The sequence below is a fragment of the Balaenoptera physalus genome (assembly GCF_965194825.1).
Source record: "Balaenoptera physalus genome assembly, chromosome: 19".
NCBI lineage: Eukaryota > Metazoa > Chordata > Mammalia > Artiodactyla > Balaenopteridae > Balaenoptera > Balaenoptera physalus.
In genome coordinates this window covers 15,778,934-15,801,913 of record NC_138900.1, presented here as the reverse complement: position 1 = coordinate 15,801,913, position 22,980 = coordinate 15,778,934, and the positions used below count along the sequence as shown (strand labels likewise).

Below are 22,980 nucleotides of genomic sequence, written 5' to 3'. Positions count from 1 at the left end.
AGAACCAAGATAAATTCATCAGTCAAAAAGTTATGAGAAGCAGCAGAAACTTAGAAATCATAGAGTTGGTTCAGATATTGGGAGCTGAAATAAATTAAAAAATAGCAGCTTTTTTCCTCCAAGTTCAAGGGATGACTGCTTTAAAAAATCCCTTTCACCTACTTGAAGAAAAACTTCCTGTTTATAAAATTTTTTAAAATATATATATTTCAAGGGTATATATGGCCATATAAAATTATGAAGTAAATGTAAGCAAAAAGAAGAAAATTAAGATCACAATGTAGAAATAAGCAATCTTTGCAGATTTTTTTCTGTCGATGCCTGTTAGTACCTCTTTATGCCAATATATATGTATACTTTACAAATATAATTATAATATCCATTTCATTTTATTTTTCTAAAGACTGCATATCTTGAATATTTGTATGTCTGTGTATTTTCTAAAGCTTAAACTTATACAATATTTTACATCAGCTATGCCTCAATCGAAAAAATTATTTTAATACTAAAGGTTAGCATTTAGTGATTACTTTGCACATACATGAATATATAGATACATATAGGTGTTTTTACCTGCCATGACAGTATCACAGTACTCACAACTGTTGTTACCTGCATTCTTCACTCAGCAACATGTAGTAAACATATTTCCATCTTTTCTATTAAAGATCTACATCATAATTTTTATTTTTATTTTAAAAATTTTTAAAAAAATTTTATTTATTTTATATTGGCTGCTTTGGGTCTTCGTTGCTGCACGTGGGTTTTTCTCTGGTTGTGGCGAGTGGGGGCTACTCTTCATTGTGGTGCGCAGGCTTCTCATTGCGGGGGCTTCCCTTGTTGTGGCTCGCGGGCTCTAGGCATGCAGGCTCAGTAGTTGTGGCGCATGGGCTTAGTTGCTCTGGGGCATGTGGGATCTTCCCGGACCAGGGCTTGAACGCGTGTCCCCTGCATTGGCAGGCGGATTCTTAACCACTGCGCCACCAGGGAAGCCCTACATCATAATTTTTAAATGGAAAGTTTTTTCATGCTATGGATGCTTTATAATTTATTAAATCTATTCCTACTGAAGGATGCTTCAGTTCTGGAAAGGTTTTTTTCCCCTAGGAATAATGTCTGTCAGCACACTTTTACATTTTTGTCCATATATACAATTATTTAATATTTTCTTTAATCCCATAAGTTAGAATTTCTGCATCAAAGGGTTTTCATGGTTTAAATGCTGCTTGTACCTACTTTAAATTTTGTGCAGTCTACAGGTTAGAATGTTCATATCCTTACAAACTTGCTAATATGGGCATCAGTACTCTTAAAATGAGGTTTAATATCTTTAGGTAATTTGATGTGCTATTTCTATTTTTTAGTGAGTCATACCTGCTCATGTTTCTCTCACTGGGACAAGAGATTCTGGGTTTCAGGGGCAAAAGCTAGAGGTGAAAGAGAGCTGACTTTGTGGTTAGAAAAATAAGGATTCCAAATGCAGCTTTGCTACTTATTAACTGAATTTCTGCAAGTGATTTCACTTCTTTTAGTGTGAATTTTCTGATCCATTGCATAGATAGGATAATTACAATACTACATAGCAATCCTGCAGATACAATTAACATATAAAATACCTATCATATAAAAGTCCTTTTTTTCTCTTCTGATTTTTAATTGATGTATAATTGACATAGAACACTGTTTTAGTTTCAAGTGTACAACATAATGATTTGATATTTGTATATATTGCAAAATGATCACAGTAAGTCTAGTTAACATCTGTGGACATACATAGTTACAATTTTTTTTTCTTGTGATAAGAACTACTCTCTTAGCAACTTTCAAATATGCAATACTATATTATATATATAAATATTAACTATATCACCATGCTATACATTACAACCCATGACATTAATTTTAAAACTAGAAGTTTGTCCCTTTGCCCCCCCTTCAACCATATCACCCTCTCCAACCCTCCCATCCCCCCACCTCTGGAAGCTACTAATCTGTTCTTTGTATCTGTGAGCTTGGTTAGAGCTTGTTTGTTTGTGTTTTTTAGATTTTACATATAAGCAAGATTATACAGTATTTGTCTTTCTCTGTCTGACTTATTCCGCTTAGCATGATGCGCTCAAAGTCCGTCTGTGTTGTTGAAAATGGCAAAATTTTATTCTTTTTATGGCTGAATAATATCCCTGTGTATGTGTGTGTGTTTCACATTTTCTTTATCCATTAATCCATCGATGGACATTTAGGTTGTTTCCATAATTTGGCTGTTGTAAATAATGTTGCAGTGAACATGGGGGTGCATAAATCTTTTCAAATTAGTGTTTTCATTTTCTTCAGAAAATACCTAGTAGTGCAATTGCTGGATCATATGGTAGGTCTATTTTTAATTTTTTGAGAAACCTCCATACTGTTTTCCTTAATGGCTGTACCAATTTACATTCCTGCCAACAGTGCACAAAGGTTCCCTATTCTCCACATTCTTGCCAACATTTGTTATTTCTTTTTTTTTTTTGATAATAGCCATTCTAACAGGTGTATGATGATATCTCATTATGGTTTTGGTTTGCATTTCCCTGACAATTAGTGATGTTGAGCATCTTTTCATGTACCTGTTGGCCATCTGTTATGACTTCTTTGGGAAAATGTCTATTTAGATCTGCCCATTTTTTAATCAAGGTTTTTGTTTTTTGCTATTGTATGGGTTCTTTATATATTTTGGAATTGATCCCTTATCAGATATATGATTTGCAAATATTTTCTCCTTTTCAGTAGGTTGCCTTTTCATTTTGTTGATGATTTCTTTGCTGTGCAGAAGCTTTTTAGTTTGATGTAGTCCCACTTGTTTATTTTTGCTTTTGTTGCCTTTACTTTTGGTGTCAAAAAATCATCACCAAGACCTATGTCTAGGCACTTACCTCCTGTGTTTTCTTCTAGGAGTTTTACGGTTTCAGGTCTTAAACATTCAAGTTTTTTATCCATTTTGAGTTCATTTTTGTGTATGGTATGAAATAGTGGTCCAATTTCATTCTTTTGCATGCGGCTGTCTGGTTTTCCCAACACCATTTATTGAGGAGACTGTCCTTTTCCCACTGTATATTCTTGGCTCCTTTTTGTAAATTAATTGATCATGTACACATGGATTTTATTTCTGGGCTCTCTATTCTGTTCCATTGACCTATATAGCTGGTTTTTTTGGGGGGGTCGATATCATATTGTTTTGATTACTGTAGCTTTGTAATATATTTTGAAATCAGGAAGCATGATACCTCCAGCTTTTTTCTTCTTTCTCAAGATTGCTTTGGCTATTTGGGGCCTTTTGTGGTTCCATACAACTTTTAGGGTTGTTTGTTCTAGTTCCGTGGAATAGTCCAGTGGAATTTTTGATAGAGATTGCATTTAATCTGTAGATTGCTCTGGGCAGTATGAACATTTTAACAATATTAATTCTTCTAATTTATGAACATGGAATATCTTTCTATTTATTTGTGTCATCTTCAGTTTCTTTCATCAGTGTCTTCTAGCTTTCAGTGTGCAGGTCTATTTAACCTCCTTGGTTAAATATATTCCTAGTTATTTTATTCTTTTGATGCAATTATAAATGGGATTGTTTTCTTAATTTCTCTTTCTTATAGTTCATTATTAGTAGATATAAATGCAACTGATTTTTGTAAATTGATTTTGCATCCTGCAACTTTACTGAATTCTTTTATTCTAACAGTTTTTCTGTGGGGTCCTTACGATTTTCTATATATAATATCATGTCTGCAAATAGAGATAGTTTTACTTCTTCCTTTCCAGTTTGGATGCCTTTTATTTCATTTTCTTGTGGAAAGTCTTGACAAATAGATATGTGTTTTTGTCTAACTGCTGAGAACATGAATCCACACCTCTTCAGACTAGGTTGTAAGAAGCAGAATGACAAATGAAGTCATCCAGGAAAGCAATGGGGATGATTCTGATTGAAAATAGTGATGAGCCCAGAGGATTCTGGAAGTTATTGTTCTGACTGCAGGCAGGCAGGGCTGCCAGTGTAGTAATTTCTCAGTGGTAACGGCTGCTAGCATTAGTCCTATGAATTTCTCTCTTTGTATCTGTTTAATTTAAGCAGGCTTGTGAGGTTTTGAAAGAGATTCTGGTTTAGATGATGTGGTCCCTTATCAGCCCTGAAATTTATAAATAGGGATTAGATTTGTCCATACCTCCTCAAATTTCTGTGTGTGTGTGTGTGTGTGTGTGTGTGTGTGTGTGTGTGTGGTGGGGAGGTCCAGGGAGGGGAAAGAATATATTAAACTGAGTCGTTTTGAGAGTTCTGAGGCCTATCTCATGGCCCCCTTTTTCTCCCCCTAGCTCTGGCCTCTGTGAACTCTGCTTCTTCAGGCAAGTAAACCCCAAGGAGGACTGACCAGTTCTTGAATTTCTAAACCATGGCCCATGTAAGTTGCTGTTTCTTTCACCTTCTGGAAGTTAAGGTCCTATAAACTTTTCTTTATCCTGAAACTTTTTACTTATCAGAGCCCCATCTAAGGAACCATTTCCTCCAGATCCAGTGAGAGATGAGGCCAAATAAATAGTACAATGCCCTTCTTGTGAGTCCGCTTTTTTCCAGTCATTGTTCATGTATTCATTGAACAAATCATTCAGCATCTCTTATATGTGCTCAGTCTTCTGCTAAAAGCTGCAGTGGAGCAGAAATGAAATCCCTTTAAGGAGACGTTTCACCATCTCTTTTGAGTAGTTGAGAGAGTATGGGCCCATTTGACTGCTCATGGGAAAACGCTAAATTTTTCCAAACTTGAGTTTTCCAAGTAGGTGAGATTTGCTGTTGGTTGACCTCAGCCTCAGTACATGGTGAGATCTCATGCTTTATGAGGCTTTTAGGACTAGGTAGGATTATGGTTGGGTCTTGCATGCAGAGAGTTCAAGTATCTTCTCTGGAAATCCCTAAGAGTTGTATACCATTTATATTGGAACAGGATGAGCTAGTCTAGAATGACATCTTTGTGATTCTGGATCACCAGTATCCAGAATCTACATCAGTATCCTCTAACTCAGGAACAAGGAATGCATACAGTGAGGGATGGAAAATGATAGATAAGAAGATCATGCAGATATCTATTGCATAGACTATTATACAACCAATTTTTAAAATTTCATTAAAGAATTTGTCATAAATGGGGAAATGCTTATGATATGATCTGATTCAATGATGAACTTGGAAGAAATTTTTAATTGTATTTGGATCCTTTTCCAACATAGAGATATCATAGGAAAACTTTTTTAAAAAAATCTGTTCTTTAAGGGGAAAGGGTAGAAGAACACATTTTTTGAGAATTTGTGAGGGAGACATATAACAGGCAGAAGACTTATACACAGTATTTCATTTAATTAGAAAACTGAGGGACTTCCCTGGTGGTCCAATGGGTAAGACTCCACGCTCCCAGTGCAAGGGGCCCGGGTTTGCTCCCTGGTCAGGGAACTAGGTCCCGCATGCATGCCGCAACTAAGAGTCCGCATGCTGCAACTAAGAAGTCTGCGTACTGCAACTAAAGATCCCGCATGCCACAACTAAGACCTGGCACAGCATAAATACATACGTACATACATACATACTGATTATTTTTTTTCCCCAGATGTGTTTGGATAGTTAAGATATGCTAGAGTATACAAGAGGCTGTGTCTGTAACAACAGGATCCTTCAGGAACATATAGGCATCCTGCTTTAAGCACACTCATTTCCTAACTACTGTGTTACAGGCTTCCAGCCCAAGCCTGTTTGCTTGCTCTATGATCCATTTCCTGCAGTATCTCTTCCATTTTTTTCTCTTTCCATCTTAAAACAAATTTTCTTTAATTTCAGTTGTATGGTTTGTCATTTCAGGGATCAGTGATGTTCAGTGATGTGTCCATAGATTTCTCTCAGGAGGAGTGGGACTACCTGGACTTGGAGCAGAGGGATTTGTATAGAGATGTAATGTTGGAGAACTACAGCAACTTGGTCTCATTGGGTAAGGTTATCTGCCTCCAGAAATTTAGACTCTGTTCTCTGCAAAATTAGCTTTCTTCTCTGGAAATTTCAGGAATGTCTTTCAAGAAACTATCTAAATTTCTGCTCCCTGTTCTCAAGGGAATGGTTTGAGCTTTTTTGTTCGGAAGTGAGCACCTTCACTAAGCATATTCATCTTTCCCATCCTTATGTGGCCTTCAGGCCTTCCTTAATGATGAAAGGACTGGGTTTGAAATCTGGGTGATTTACAACCTTACCAGTGTCAAAGAAAGCAGGCTTCACTTTGTATCCGAACTCAGAATTGCTATAGGTGTTTTGTTGTTTGTTGGTATACCTATAAGGAAAATAGCTAGACCTTATATCTTGGTTTTTCTCTGACTCTCCGATGAACACATAATTTTTTTAGTGGTAAGTTGTATCAACCGGATTTATTTACAGTTCAAGAGAACTCATGTCTTATATTAATAAACAAACATATTCACTCCAACCTACTTTTATGATTAAAAGTTAAAAATCCAAGAACTTTGCATGTAACATTGTATGAATATCCTAAGAAAAAACAGTAAATGCCTCAGGAAACTTCTTATTTTCCTCTCATTAAAATAGCAATTAGGGCTTCCCTGGTGGCGCAGTGGTTGAGAATCTGCCTGCCAATGCAGGGGACACGGGTTCGAGCCCTGGTCTGGGAAGATCCCACATGCCGCGGAGCAACTAAGCCCGTGAGCCACAACTACTGAGCCTGCGCGTCTGGAGCCTGTGCTCCGCAACAAGAGAGGCCACGATAGTGAGAGGCCCGCGCACCGCGATGAAGAGTGGACCCCACTTGCCACAACTAGAGAAAGCCCTCGCACAGAAACGAAGACCCAACACAGTCATAAATAAATAAATAAAAATTAAAAAAAAAAAAAAAAGCAATTATATGATACAGCCACTGTGGAGAACAGTATGGAGGTTCCTTAAAAAACTAAAAATAGAACTACCATACAACCCAGCAATCCCACTACTGGGCATATACCCTGAGAAAACCATAATTCAAAAAGAGTCATGCACCACAATGTTCATTGCAGCACTATTTACAATAGCCAGGACATGGAAGCAACCTAAGTGTCCATCGACAGATGAATGGATAAAGAAGATGTGGCACATATATACAATGGAATATTACTCAGCCATAAAAAGAAATGAAATTGAGTTATTTGTAGTGAAGTAGATGGACCTAGAGTCTGTCATACAGAGTGAAGTAAGTCAGAAAGAGAAAAACAAATACCATATGCTAACACATATATATGGAATCTAAAAAAAAAAAAAAGAAAAAGAAAAGGTTCTGATGAACCCAGGGGCAGGACAGGAATAAAGATGCAGACGTAGAGAGAATGGACTTGAGGACACAGGGAGGGGGAAGGGTAAGCTGGGACGAAGTGAGAGAGGAACATTGACATATGACACTACCAAATGTAAAATAGATAGCTAGTGGGAAGCAGCTGCATAGCACAGGGAGATCAGCTCGGTGCTTTGTGACCGCCTAGAGGGGTGGGATAGGGAGGGTGGGAGAGAGATGCAAGAGGGAGGGGATATGGGGATATAAGTATACATATAGCTGATTCACTTTGTTATACAGCAGAAACTAACACAACAATGTAAAACAATTATACTCCAATAAAGATGTTTAAAAAAATAATTATAGTAAATAATAGCTAATAAGATATATGTAGCACTTAGTGTATATTCTAGGCAATGTTTAGGTATGGATATATATTAATATAACCTGCACAACAATCATGTACGATAGGTACTATAATTATCCCTATTTTATAGGTGAGGAAGATAAAGCATAGTGGTAACTTGTCCAAGGTCGCACTACTGGGTTATGGCAAAGGCAAAATTTGAACCCAGATGTCTATCAACCACGGTTGCTCTCAAGAAAAGGAGTACTTGTGTGAATATAAATGAAAATAAGACCTTTTCCCTCCCTCTGCAATCTCCATTTCTTATGTAATATTAACATGATGTTTTTTAATCATCTCAGTTTTCTTTGTTCTGAAGGCTTTATCAATTACCATTTGACCTATAGTTTATTAAAACTTTAACCAAGACTGAATCAAAGTAATTTTGAATTTATTTTTTATTTCCATGTTACCTTACATTTCTTTTCTTCTGTCCAGGATGCTTCGTTTCTAAACCAGATGTGATTTCCTTATTGGAGCAAGGAAAAGAGCCCTGGAAAGTAGTGAGGAAGGGAAGAAGACGATATCCAGGTAAGTGAGGGCTAATAAGATAGGGGAAACCATCACCAGAGAAAACTGCCCTGCTAGTTAGGGAAGAGGCACACCCTTCTGATGTTGTTTAGAAAGCCCACTTTGAAAGACCATGGCCTAAGGAGAAAAGGGCTGAGACCCTGGGAGCAAATTAAGGACTTAGCTGGGGTTACTAATAGTACTACTGTATCCTATTTACCACTCTCCTTTTTTTATTGTTGTTGTTCTCTCTAATTTTCCTCCCCTTTGAAGGGGGCATGAGGTATGGAAAGGTGCTCTCTGTTCCCAATATTATTCTATCTATATTTTGATTTCTTCTTTTGCATGTATAGATAGATAGGCAGACAGACAGATAGATCGATCGACCAACTGGGCTCTGAGCTAGGCACTATGCTGGACACCATCAATACAGTGGTAAATAAAACCACTAGAATCCCTGTCCTATGAGGATTTACCCTGATTTACAGAAACATAGTAACTGTAAGTAAATAGAAAATATGTTAGGTAATAAGGGAGTACTATGAATAAAGGTAAGCACAGTAAGGGAATAGAGAATGGTATGGGATGGGAAGGCTGTTTTAGTTATGGTCAGGAAAGCCTTTCTTCCCTAACTTTTCTCATAAAATTTAAAATGGGAAATAGAAGACTGTGGAGATGAGTGTGCTTGACGTGGTAATAATATCATACGTTTTATCAGCAACTGAAGTTTCATGTGAATTACTCTAGAATATAGATCCTTAGTTTACAGAATATCATTTTTATTTACCTTTTTCCATGTATGTATATATCTACCTTCATTTCAGGAAGAAACATGAATGTAATAGACTGTAGGGAAAATGATCCCTTGGTTTAGCTTCTACCTCTGTGCTATTTTCATCTCTCTTTGGACCTTTTGTTAAAAGAAGATCCTTAAAATTCTTGATATAGAGATATATGTTGTCACTTTATATTTTGCTCTGTGTTATATTCAGGTCTGACAGAGGAGGCTCATATTAGGCTAAAAGTTCTTTTGTAACACCAGGGCCATTTCAGTGCCCATACTGTTTATAAGGTTATATCTTCTGATTCACTTTCTACCAAAGGAAAGAAAAATATGCTGTTTTTCCCAATCCTAACTTATTTTCTATCATCTGATTAAATGATATTTACAACTGTTAATACTACAAAAATAATGAAATACAGTGGTTCCAAGTGAATAAGATAATATCAGTTTAATCAGGAAATATTTAGCCAAAATAACAACTGTTGATTCAAAGTTAGACATCTTAAACAAGGTCATTATTTTTTTCCTTTCCTTTTCTTTCTTTGTTTCTTTCTTCCTTTTAGTAAGTTTTATTGAAGTATAAATGCATATAGAAATGTGGACAAATGAAGGAAGGTTTTTTTGAGGAGATGGTATTTGAGGAGAGATGTGAAGTAAGGGCTCAAGCCATTTGACTCTAGAGGAAGAGCATTCTGAGCAGATAGAAAAGGCCTAAGGAAGAAGTTAGCTTTGCATGTTTGAAAGCCATTATGGCTAGAACATGGGGGAGAGGAAGGGAAAGTAATAAGAGATGAGATCAGAGTTAGTCAAGGGCCATATAATATAATCATTAAGAGAAATTGGAAGCTATAGTCTGCTTTCTGTTTTAAAATGATCCCTCTGGTCAAGTGCAAAAGTAGGAAGGACCAGTGTGGAAGCAGTTTCAGTTCAGACTGGAAGTAATGGTGGTTTGGATAAAGATGGCAGCAGTAGGAGGTAGTAAGAAGCTGTTAGACTCAGGTTATGTATGAAGGTAGTGCCAAAAGAACATGCTGATGGACTTATAAATGCAGTAAGTAAGAAAGACATATCAAAGGAGGAGATAAGGGTGTTAGCTTGAACAGCTAGGTGAATGGAAGCACAATTTACTGAGGTAGGGAAGATAGGAAGAGCAGGATAGCAGGTAGACGTTGAGAGTTTCTGTTTTGGATATTTTAAGTTTGAATTGTCTTTTATTTTTCCAGTTTTAGATGTTGAGTAGGCAGCTGAATATGTATATACACATGGAGCTCAGGGAGAGGTTACAGCCTGATGTCCATCTGGGTGTCTTCACTTTATGGTTAAAATTGAAATCTATGGGTCTGAATGTGTTCATCTAAGGAACACATGCAGGTAGAAGAAAGCAGATAAAGAGAAGAGGCCTAAAGACTGATTCATGGGGTACTCCCCTATTCAGACGTTAGAAAGAGGGGGCCGCAAAGGACATGCAGAAGGAGCAGCCACGATACAAACAAAAGAAAATGTTTCAAAATGGAAGGAGTAGAGAATGAGGACTGAGAATTGACCCCAGATTCTGGCAAGATGGAGAATGCTGGTGACCTTGTCAAGAATGATTTTAGTGGAGTCAGGGTGAAAACCTGATTGGAGTGACTTAATAAGAGTAGGTAAGGCAGTGATGAGATGGGTGTAAGACAACTCTGGAAGAAGTATGTATGAAGGGAAGCTGGGAGATAGAGTTGGTAGTTACACTGGGGTTTTGGGTTATAAGCAGTGTAGTTTATGGTATGCAATAATAGACCATGTTTGTGTGCCCATGGGAATGATTCTGTAGGTGGGGGAAATTGATGCAGTAGAGAGAGCATAAATTTGGAAACAGTGTCCTTGAGGTGGGGGTGGAGGAAGGGGATAGGATCCAGGGAACAAGAGAGAATTAAAGGGAAAACAATGTAGTTATGAATGCAAGTAAGTTGGTCTGGGTAGTGGCGAGAGGACAGCGTATTCTTCTATTGTTATTTCCTCAGTGAAATCAGAAAGATGATCATGAATAGAATGAGGATTATTCAATGGTAGCATTCACTATGGCCTTATTCAGGATGTGACTAAAATTGATAACTTCAGAAGTACAGTTCCTTGGATGTTAGGTTTTATTATTTTCCAATCTTTGTACTCTGTCCACAGTGTTGAAATGCAAATAGGATTACCTTGGAACCAAATCTTCTATATCCAATTTTTTTTGTATCAACAAAGCAAGGTGGTTAATAATAAAATGCCTAAACAGACTAAGTACTAAGTTCAGGTAATTTATGTGACATTTTCCATTTAATTAAAGCTGGTTCTCTGAAACGGGGGAATCACATTTGTGATTTTTTATATTTATATATTTTTAACTGATCAAAGAAAGGGCTTATATTTTTCTATATTCTCATCAGCATTGTGTAATAGAATAGAAATCCTTTGGTCCAACAGAATTGGGACTGGTATTTGGTTTGTTTATTCATAAAAATGGGTTAGATATTTTATGTACATACCATAAAAGTAATATTTTTAATCTCAACATTAAAATGTAGCTCTTTGTCAATACTTTTGACATGTGTCTAAGGCTTTCTTTCCATTGTGTCTCTTATTTAATTTTTCATCTAAACCACACATACAATTTATAGTCTATTACTATTTCTAGTTAAAAAATTTTTAAGTAGAACAAGAACCAAATTTGCAACAAGTACAGAACACTTCTTGATTATTATGTTTTCCCCATCTTTTACTGTTGTCTCTCCCACACTTAGTTTTTGTTAGCCATGTTTTGTTTTTGTTTTTATTTTTTCTGGCTGTGCTATGTGGCATGCAGGATCTTAGTTCCCCGACCAGGGATTAAATCTGTACCCACTGCATTGTGAGCACAGAGTCTTAACCACTGGACCGCCAGGGATGTCCCTGTTAGCCATGATTTTTAACAATGTATTTATGACATTAATACATACAATGTATGTATTTCCAAAGTGTTCAATTTCATTTTCATAGAACCAATCTCTTCTCATAGTTACTTATAAGTTTACATATTGTTTAATTAAATTGGGTACTTTCAGGAAAATGTGAAACTGGCCTAAACTTGTTTGGAACAAACAGAGTTAACTCTTGTGAGATAGGAGTGCTTTGTCAACTGGGCCTGTGGAGGTGGCCATATCCCCTGGACGTGACCAGCCACTGGCCTGTCTCTCATGCCCTAGCCCGCATATCTGTTGCCTACTCTGCAGGCAGACAACAGAAGTTGCTATCTGGCCCAGGGGTGATAATCTGCAGGATTCGATATACCTGGCTACTTTGAATACAGAATTTACCCTGTTGTTTGCCATTGTCTCCATACCTGCTCAGCTTCTCAGCATGAACACCCTTGATAGACTGCTGTCCCCTTGTGCAGAGTAATCTCCCTCTTGTGATTTCGTGTGTGATATCTTTAGAAAATCTAATGCCAGATGCTTCATGAGTGTTTCAGTGTTTTCTTCATAAAGGTTGTATATATATTTTAAGTTTACTCTTGAAACTGTTGTGACTGGAATCTTTTTTTCTCCATCATATTTTATTATTAAATGTATGTATAAAGGCTATTAGTTTTTTTTTATATCCTCCTACCTTATTAAATTCTGTTATTATTTATATTATTTAAACCTCTTAAGTTTTCCAATTATGAATTATCATCTGAAAATACAGTTTTATCTCTTCTTTTAAATTCTTAAGACTACCTCTCATTTTTTTCTGATATTTAAGTGTCTTGAGTAATAACTCCAAAGCTGTCTTTTTGTTAAGGTAATATGTATTTTATCATTTTAGGGAGGTAATTATTCCTCCTTTATTGAGCTTTTTTTAAAAATCAGGAATGTTTCCCTTTTTTAGTTGCCTTTTCAGCGTCTATGGAGTTGATCAGGTGAATTTAAAAAAAAATATTGGGACTTCCCTGGTGGTGCAGTGGTTAAGACTCCACACTCCCAATACAGGGGGCCCAGGTTCAATTCCTGTTTAGGGAACTAGATTCTGCATGCATGCCACAACTAAGAGTTCACATGCCTCAAGTAAGGAGCCAGTGAGCCACAACTAAGACCCGGCACAGCCAAATAAATAAATATTTTAAAAAATATATTTATTTGGCTGTGCCGGGTCTTAGTTGTGGCATACGGGATCTTCGTTGACACGTGCAGGATCTTTAGTTGCGGCATGTGGGATCTAGTTCCTTGACCAGGGATAGAACCCGGGCCCCCTGCATAGGAAGCGCGGAGTCTTAGCCACTGGACCAACAGGGAAGCCCCCGATCATGTGATTTTTATTTTTCCCTTTCCTCAGCTGTATTAAATGTGTTGAATTATCTTAATAGATTTCCCCATACTGGACCTCTTTAACATTCTTTGAATAAAAGACGCTGGGTCTTTTGACACACTGTTTTATTAGATGCTTAGAATTTTTACATCAGTTTTCAGAAAACTGGTGTGTAGTTTTCTTTTTATGAACAGGATTTAGTATGATAATATTACATCATGAAAATAGTTTGGAAGTCCTCCTTTTTCTTAGTTCTCAGTCTAAACAGAATTTGTATGGCCTGTTCTTTAAAGCTTCAGTAACCTTTTTAAAGCTTTTTCCTTGAAGAAGGAGATGGTAAGTCTGACTACAATCTCTGTTTGCTTTATGGAAATTAATCTGTTGAAACATTGTATCTCTTTTGTGGTCAGTTTTGGTAACCTATATTTTCTTAGAAAATTATTCATTTTAGCTGTGTTTTAAAACTTATTGGCAAAGTAATCTTTCTTCCAACTATGTTCTGTATTTAATCATTATTTTCACTTTGCCATTTTTTAATTTCTATGTCTGTGCGTTTTTGCTGTTTTTATTATATTAACTAATGGTTATCTGTTTTGCTGATTCATTTATAAAAAAAGAATCTGGTTTTACTTTGTGTGTTAGTTCTTTTTTTCTGTTTTCTAACTATTCTAATTCTGCTTTTATATAGTTAATTTCTTTTTTCTGCTTTGCTTCAGTTTGCTTTTCTAATATTTTGGGGTGGGATTTTTAGTTAATTTTTTCTTTCATTTTTTTGCTGTATGTATTAAGATTTTTTAAAAAATAAATTTATTTATTTATTTTTGGCTGCGTTGGGTCTTCATTGCTGTGTGCAGGCTTTCTCTAGTTGCGGCGAGTGGGGGCTACTCTTCGTTGCGGTGCACAGGCTTCTCATTGCAGTGGCTTCTCTTGTTGCAGAGCATGGGCTCTAGGCGCACGGGCTTCAGTAGTTGTGGCTCTCAGGCTCCAGAGTGCAGGCTCAGTAGTTGTGGCTCATGGGCTTAGTTGCTCCGTGGCATGTGGGATCTTCCCGGACCAGGGATCGATCCCGTGTCCCCTGCATTGGCAGGTGGATTCTTAACCACTGCGCCACCAGGGAAGTCCCATGTATTTAAGTTTTTGAATTTTCTTCTAAGCTCTGTGGTTACAGTTTCACAGGTAATTTAATGTAGATTTTTTTTTTATTGTTACTATTGTTTTCTTTAAACAAATACCATTTGGGATCTTATTTCTCTATTGATCTAAGAGTTATTTAAGATAGACTTCTAAAATTCCAAGTGGATTTACTTTTTTGTTGTTATTATTAATTCCCAGTTTTAGTAGAAACTATATGATTTCAGCTTTCTTATACAGACTATATTATAATATTTGAAAACATCATCATTTTTCTCTCTCATACACAGCTCATTCAGCACTTAAATTCCCCTCTGGCTATTTCTCCTCTTGGCTTACCATCCTCTGGTTTACATCTATTATGACCTTTGTTAGCAAGTTCTTCACACTCAAGTTACTACAAAACCCTTTGACCCTATTAGTGAGTTACTTACAAATTACGTCTTTTTTTTTTTGCTAAGGATTTCATAAACTTCAGTAAGGTATAAACATATTTTCCTGTCTGAAAGTCACATTTCTAGGAAATAAGGAATGGTCTTGCCTCTGAGGGGATGGAAGGGAGGAGACCAGAATAAGGGGATGAAGGAACAAAATCCACTGAGCATTTGCAAAATGGATGAGTAATAGAATAAGCTTAAAGGGAGCTTAAGTACATAGAGTTTCTCAGTGTCTTTGTTGTGATGTGGAGACAAAGAAAGAGCAACCCATAGCTATGCGAAGGAGGGAATGGCAATGTAGAGAATACTGCATAAATAAGGGTATAAGCAATGGAAGGATGTACAGGAAAATACAACCACCATTTTTCATTTATATAGTCAGCTGGGCTAGCTCGAATGAATAAAGAAAATATTTAATCATTGTAGTAAGATGTGAGAGGTTAGAGGCAGAGAAATATATTCAAAATAAGTATATAAATATAGGAATTAAATGAGTGAAATCTATTTTGTGCTCTGGATTTATTATTTAATGGAGAGTAAAGCAGGGATTGTTTCTGCCCTTAATGAGGTTTAGGGGTAAGAAAATAAGCAGAATAACAATTGGAAAAATTAATAAATAGATAATTTCAACATAGATCTATGTTGTATATGATATATGTATAATAACAATGCAGATATACAGTTAACCCTTGAACAACACAGGGTTTAGGGTGTTGACACCCCAGCATTCGCAAAAATCCACATATAACTTTTTAAAAAATATTTATTTTTTTAATTTATTTATTTTCTTTCTATTTTTTTGGCTCCGTTGGGTCTTCTTTGTGGCACGCGGGCTTCTCTCTAGCTGTGGCATGGGGGTTTTCTCTCTCTAGTTGTGGCACGTGGGCTCCAGAGCACGTGGGCTCTGTAGTTTGTGGCATGCAGGCTCTCTTTTTGAGGCGCATGAGGTCAGTAGTTGTGGCACGTGGGCTTAGTTGCCACGTGGCGTGTGGGATCTTAGTTCCCTGACCAGGGATCGAACCTGTGTCCCCTGCGTTGGAAGGCAGATTTTTTACCACCAGGGAAGTCCCCACATATAACTTTTGACTCCCTCAAAACTTAGCTGCTTATTAGCCTATTGTTGACCGGAAGCCTTACCAATAACATAAATAGTAGATTAACACATATGTTATATATATTATATACTGTATTCTTATAATAAAGTTAGCTAGAGAAAAGAAAATGTTATTAAGAAAATCACAAGGAAGAGAAAATACATTTACAGTACTGTACTGTATTTATTGATACCATAAGTTTATGTTGTCTGTTTATAAGATAAATTTTCTGTCAGTTCTACATCAATATTGTCTTATATGATAAACACAGAACGTATTATATGTATTACTAACACTGGACATCAGAAATGAAAAGATAATGTGAAAAAAATTTATATTTCTTTACAGATATAATGACTCATGCATTGGTAATGAAGAAGCAGCAATATGATTGCTTTACGGTAACCTAATGTAATTGATGTGAATGCTTCATGGTAGCCTAGCTTATACAGTAATGAATGAATCAGCGTAAAACTTTTCTGGCATACAATATTACAGTCACATTTATAAAACAGTATTGGAAACATTGTTACATTTTTTAAAAAACCACTTACTGTGATGATAGGCTGATATGCAGTTTATCCAATCACAAGAGAGAGAAGCACACTGTACAGTAATGTAATTCTTTAAAAGCAAAGTTGTAAAACAGTAAGAAAGCTAACACATTATTAATTTTATATTAAATATCACTCACCTTATGCCTATGTAAGGATAGATTATCCACTTCAATACAAGTCTTGCACATGATGTTCTACACATATATGTTTGTATATTTATTGAAAAAAGTCCATGTATAGTGGATCTGCACAGTTCAAACCCATGTTGTTCAAGGGTCAACTGTATAATAAGCACATAGCTTTAAGTACTGTCAGTAGATTCAGCCTTAGAGTGAGTAACTTAATCTAAGACCTCAGAGTGAGAAGGAGCCAGCCATGCAAAGAGCCCAAACAGAAGATTTGTGGGGAAATAGAGCAGACTGAAAAGTCCGATGGAAGTAAGTGGGAACATGTTCTAAGATCTGAAAAGAGGCCTCTCCAGGTAGCAGTAAAGAGAACAGTGGTTTGAGATGATGCGTTATAGGTAAGCAGAGGCCTTTTAGCAAGTTTGATTTTATTCTAAGAATAAAGAGAAATTGTTGAAAGAATTTATGTATGAATTCTCAACCTTTCATGTCCATCAAAATCATTGAATGGAGAATATTAAATATAGGACTGCCCAGGACTGTAGAATCTGATCCAAGTGGTTTAGGTGGTGTCTAAATCATAGTATTTGTAACAAGCTCCCTTGTGATTCTGATTCACATTTCAGCTTGAGAACCACTGACTTAAAATATTTACTTAGTCACTAATCTCATTTTCCTGCATGAACTCTCATTTTCCTGGTGTTGCCTTTTGCTTTTTTTTTTTTTTTTAGCTATGTAACTATTTTTAGAATTTCATTGGGTAGTACTTTGGTTGTCTTTTATTTCTACTGTAGAAATTTTACTACTTTTAGAAAAAGAAAACTGCATGTTTGCTCTCTTGTTTTCTTTCAGATTTGGAGACCAACTATGAGACCAAGAAGTTATCTTCAGAAAATGACATTCACGAAATAAACTTATCCCAGTGGAAAATAATGGAGAGAATTAAAAACCATGGCCTTAAGAGACTCATTTTAAAAAATGATTGGGAGTCCAAAAGAAAATTTGAAGGACAAGAGGAATATTTCAATCAAGTGAAAATTACATCTCAAAAAGTGTCCTCTTACCAAAAACACTCATCTTTTTCTTCACATCAGAGAATTCATTTTGTCGAGAAACCCTATGAATGTAAGGAATGTGGGAAGGCCTTTAGAGTACGGCAACAACTTACTTTTCATCACAGAATTCATACTGGTGAGAAACCTTATGAATGTAAGGAGTGTGGGATGGCTTTTAGACAGACTGCACATCTTACCCGACATCAGAGACTTCATTCTGGTGAAAAACTCTATGAATGTAAGGAATGTGGAGAATCTTTCATATGTGGCCCAGACCTTAGAGTACATCAAAAAATTCATATTGGTGAGAAACCCTATGAATGCAAAGAATGTGGGAAAGCCTTCAGAGTTCGTGGACAACTTACTCTCCATCAGAGGATTCATACTGGTGAGAAACCCTATGTATGTACAGAATGTGGGAAGGCCTTTAGACAGTATGCACACCTTACTCGACATCAGAAGCTTAATATTGCTGACAAACTCTATGAATGTAAAGAATGTGGGAAGGCCTTTTTGTGTGGCTCTGGCCTTAGAGTACATCACAAACTTCATACTGGGGAGAAACCCTATGAATGTAAAGAATGTGGGAAGGCCTTTAGAGTACGACAGCAACTGACACTCCACCAGAGAATTCATACTGGTGAGAAACCCTATGAATGTAAGGAATGTGGAAAGACTTTTAGTCGTGGTTATCATCTTATTCTACATCACAGAATTCATACTGGTGAGAAACCTTATGAATGTAAGGAATGCTGGAAGGCCTTTAGTCGTTACTCACAACTTATTTCACACCAGAGTATTCATATTGGTGTTAAACCCTATGACTGTAAGGAATGCGGGAAGGCCTTTAGACTACTCTCACAACTTACACAACATCAGAGTATTCACATTGGTGAGAAACCGTATAAATGTAAGGAATGCGGGAAGGCCTTTAGATTGCGCCAAAAACTTACTCTACATCAGAGCATTCATACTGGTGAAAAACCCTTTGAATGTAAGGAATGTAGGAAGGCCTTTAGGCTTAATTCATCTCTTATTCAGCATCTGAGAATTCATTCTGGTGAGAAACCCTATGAATGTAAGGAATGTAAGAAGGCCTTTAGACAACATTCACACCTTACCCATCATCTGAAAATTCATAATGTAAAAATATAAGAAAGCCTTTTTAGTCTATGAATGTAGTAATTAGTTCCTTTTGCTTCCTCCATGCACCTGACTTGGCATAACGGGGTTTAAATCATTAAAAGAATGTGTTAATTTAATATATTCCACCATCACTCAGACCTGAGAATCTTCACATTCATTCTAGAAACTAATCCTATTAATATAACAAATGTGGGAAAGACACATCATCATTTCTAGCCCATCACTTTCCTACCTGTGTTATATTGAACAAGACGTTTAACTGCTAGATGCTATAGTTTCTTCATTTATAAAATTATAATACTGTGGCAGAATAAAGATTACTGCCGATTCTTTGGTACTCCACCCATCAAGACGTGGAATCCACATCCTTTCCCTTTGAATCTGGGCAGACTGTGACTACTTTGACCAGTAGAATAGCAGAAGTACTGCTGTGCTAGTTTCTGGACCCAGACTTTACTGGTAGATTTTGCCTCATCTCTTGGAATACCCTCTCAAGTTCAGACCTGAACTGTTATGTTAAAAAGTCTAGCTACTCTGCTGAAGAGACCACATGGAAAGGCCCTGAGACTACATAGAGAAGGAGAGGCACTCTGCTGTGCCCAGTCTTCCAGATTGCCCATGAAAACATCGGACATTTGAGTGAAATAGTTTTGGATCCTCCAAACCAGCCATCAGCTGAATGCCAGTGAATAACCTCAGTTGATGCCGTGTAGAACAGAAAAATCCACCAACTGAGCCCCTGCCCAAATTCCTGACCCACGAAATCATGAGATATAATTAAATGGTTGTTGTTTTAAGCTACTAAATATTGTTTTATTATTATCATCATTAATATTACTCTCTTGAAAATCCATATGAAAGACTATGGGCACAGTGAATATAGAAATGCCTTCCACCAACACTCATCCATTATTGAATGTCAGATAACTTATTCTTGTTAAAATAGTGAAAGTGAGAAATCCTTTTTCAATTTTTTCATAAAAAAGAAGATATTCTACAATCTATGCTCTCTGGCCTCAGTATAAATTTGATTTAAAATTAACAGAGGATGGATGGACCTAGAGATTGTCATACTAAGTGAAGTAAGTCAGACAGAGTAAGACAAATATTGTATCACTTGTTTGTGGAAACTAAAAATAGTACAAATGAACTTATTTACAAAACAGAAACAGACTCACAGACATAGAAAACAAACATGGTTATCAAAGGGGAAGTGGGGGGATAAATAAAATTAGGAGTATGGTATTAACAGATAACATACTACCATATATAACATAGGTAAACAATAAGGATTTACTGTATAGCATTGGGAACTATATTCAATATCTTGTAATAACCTATAATGGAAAATAATTTTTTAAAAGAATATATGTATATATATATATTCACTGTATGAATATATATATACACACTGTATGTATGTATATACATATATGTGTGTATATGTAACCAAATCACTGTGCTGTACACCTAAAACTAGCACAATATTGTAAATCAACTATACTTCAATTAAATACATAAAATTAACAAAGAATAAGATAAAAAGAAACTATTTGGAAATTTAAAATCACCTATAAGTCCAGCATCAATTTTTAAAAATCCATTGTAGCCTTTTAAAAAAATGCTCAAATTGTCCTATATTTGGCCAGTGGGAATCCCCTCAATTTGGATCCTTTGTCCTTTTGTCATGATTACTGTAGCCTGTGATAGCTTCCTTTTTTTCTAACAAAATGCATTGGTCAGCTACAGAGCACATTAGGGCATTTATTAATAAATAAAGGGAAAATGGAGCATTTATCCTGCCTTTCCTTTATGAACTATATTTCAAGACAACCAAAAGTTGATGAAGAAAAGTTCTTTATTATTAGAGAATTCTAGCTAATAAAGGTCAAAGGAATGATAGAATCCAAAAAGTCACACTTTTTATTTATGAAATAATGGGTCTTGATGGTATCAGTGGATGTGAAAACCACTAGGTGAGAGATTATTCTAAGATTTTAAAGGACAGAGCAGAATGACAACCCGTTAACCTATAGTAACATCTCTAAATTAAATCAGCAAGACTATGTGCTTCTTGATGTAATGCAATGGATGTATACTACCTGTGGAGTATTCTTGTCCAAAATATTGATTCAGAAGTGTAATTTAGTCTCTAAACCTACCAGTTTACAGGAAACTTGGGAAATAAATGAACAGATTCATGACACAAAGAAGCAAACAGCCAAATCCAGAATGTGGGAAATTCCACAAAATAAAAGCCCTAGTTTCTTAACCAATATATGTTAAGAGAATAAAAACAGAATTTTACAAATTAAAAGAGACTTGAGACATATTAATTAAATACAGTGTATGGAATATATTGAGATGCTTGTGTTAAAATGTACCCAGGATTTGCTTTAATCAGGTATGGTAAGTCACGAAGACATGGAAATGATTATGATGAAGGAAGAAGCTTATACGCGGAGATTTCTGCAAACAGGAGGAACTGAGTACACATAGGAGAACATGGAAGGAGCACCTAGTCCTGTTAGGAGGCAGAAGGCGGAAGAGGGCAGAGCATGACTCAGAACCTTTACTGGAGTTTTCCCAGGAAGGAATGGGTGACGTGATGCCAGGTAGGTACACTGAGCAAGTTTAAGACTGGGTAGATTGAATAATTTTGTGGGCTCTGAGCTCCAGTGGTGGTCCTCAGTTGTCCAGTACCTGGCCCTGGGGTGATTTAGGGCAGGAGGAATATTGGTTTGGTGTGTGAGAGTTTGATAAAGGAGATGTTTGATAAAGGGGTGTGGACTTTGGATTGGTTGGTTTATATATCAACGGCATGCTTGCAGGAGGGTTGTTTGTCAAGGAACTTGCGAGCCCTAGAAGTGGTAGTCTCTCCAAGATCAAGTCCCCAAATGCCAGAGCATCAAGAATACGGAAAATAAGAAAATACAGGCAATACAATCCTGATTTGGACAGATAAAAAAAAGACAACTTTTTACATTATTGTGAAAAAGTAAACCTAGAGTGGGTATTAAATTATATTAAATAATTATTATTCATTTGTTAGGCATGATGATGGCATGGGAGTGGGTGTGTGTATGTGTGTATAAATCCTTATGCATTAGAGAGCCATACTGAAGTATTCAAGGATGAAATTATATGTATGATTTGCTTTATAATACTAAAGAAAAAATGGGAAGGATAGATGAAACAAGATTGGAAAAATGCTGTAAATTGTTGAAGCCGGGTAATGGGTACATAGGGTTCACTGTGCTATTCTTACTACCTTTGCATATATTTGAAAACTTCCATAATAAAGTTTTTGTTTAAGTAGAAAATCTGAAATTTTAGACTACTTAGTGATAAATGATAATTTGATCCCTACAGATAAAAATTTGTGGGAAGGACTTCCCTGGTGGCGCAGTGGTTAAGAATCCACCTGCCAATGCAGGGGACTCGGGTTTGAGCCACGGTCCAGGAAGATCCCACATGCCACGGAGCAACTAATCCCATGCACCACAACTACTGAGCCTGCGCTCCAGAGCCTGTGAGCCACAACTCCTGAAGCCCGGGCGCCTAGAGCCCGTGCTCTGCAACAAGAGAAGCCACCGCAATGAGAAGCCCCCGCTCACCGCAACTAGAGAAAGCCCGCGCACAGCAACAAAGACCCAACGCAGCCGAAAATAAATAAATTAAATAAATTAATTAAAAAAAATTTGTGGGAAGCCACCAAAGCTCTACTTTGTAGGAAATAAACAACCTTAATGCATTTAGAAAACCTGGATTGAGCAGTTAGTTCACGACTCTGTTACCACACATACCGTGCCTGTCACATAGCAGGCAGTTGACAGAAGTGTTGGGGAAAAAAAGCATTAACTTAAGCCAGAAAACGTGTTTTTTACACGGGCTCTCAGCAGTGAAAGCGCGGAGTCCTAACCACTGGACTGCCAGGAAATTCCCAGAAAACATTTATTTATTTATTTATTCATTAATTTATTTAATTTATTTTTGGCTGCGTTGGGTCTTGTTGCTGCGCGCGGGCTTTTTCTAGTTGCGGCGAGTGGGGCCCACTCTTCGTTGTGGTGCACGGGTCTCTCATTGCGGTGGCTTCTCTTGTTGTGGAGCATGGGCTCTAGGCACGTGGGTTTCA

The 22,980-nt window shown here is 36.6% G+C and overlaps 2 protein-coding genes across 6 annotated transcripts in view; both read left to right on the top strand.

The window, feature by feature from the left end:
* The window catches only part of ZFP82 (ZFP82 zinc finger protein), a 100,176-nt gene extending 77,568 nt beyond the window's left edge, over positions 1-22,608 (top strand). For 4 of the 5 annotated variants that reach the window (XM_082439454.1, XM_082439453.1, XM_082439452.1 and 1 more), the window contains 4 exons: positions 4,342-4,427; positions 5,873-5,999; positions 8,161-8,253; positions 17,497-22,608. In XM_082439454.1, the coding sequence (XP_082295580.1) occupies positions 4,419-4,427; positions 5,873-5,999; positions 8,161-8,253; positions 17,497-18,854 (1,587 nt within the window). In that variant the 5' untranslated portion in view covers positions 4,342-4,418 and the 3' untranslated portion in view covers positions 18,855-22,608. The remainder of the gene's footprint in view (positions 1-4,341; positions 4,428-5,872; positions 6,000-8,160; positions 8,254-17,496) is intronic. The other variant, XM_082439456.1, reaches the window with a different exon arrangement.
* The window catches only part of ZFP14 (ZFP14 zinc finger protein), a 54,273-nt gene continuing 52,678 nt past the window's right edge, over positions 21,386-22,980 (top strand). Inside the window, exon 1 of the mRNA XM_082439439.1 lies at positions 21,386-21,460. The gene's annotated coding sequence lies outside the window, so the exon portion shown is untranslated. The remainder of the gene's footprint in view (positions 21,461-22,980) is intronic.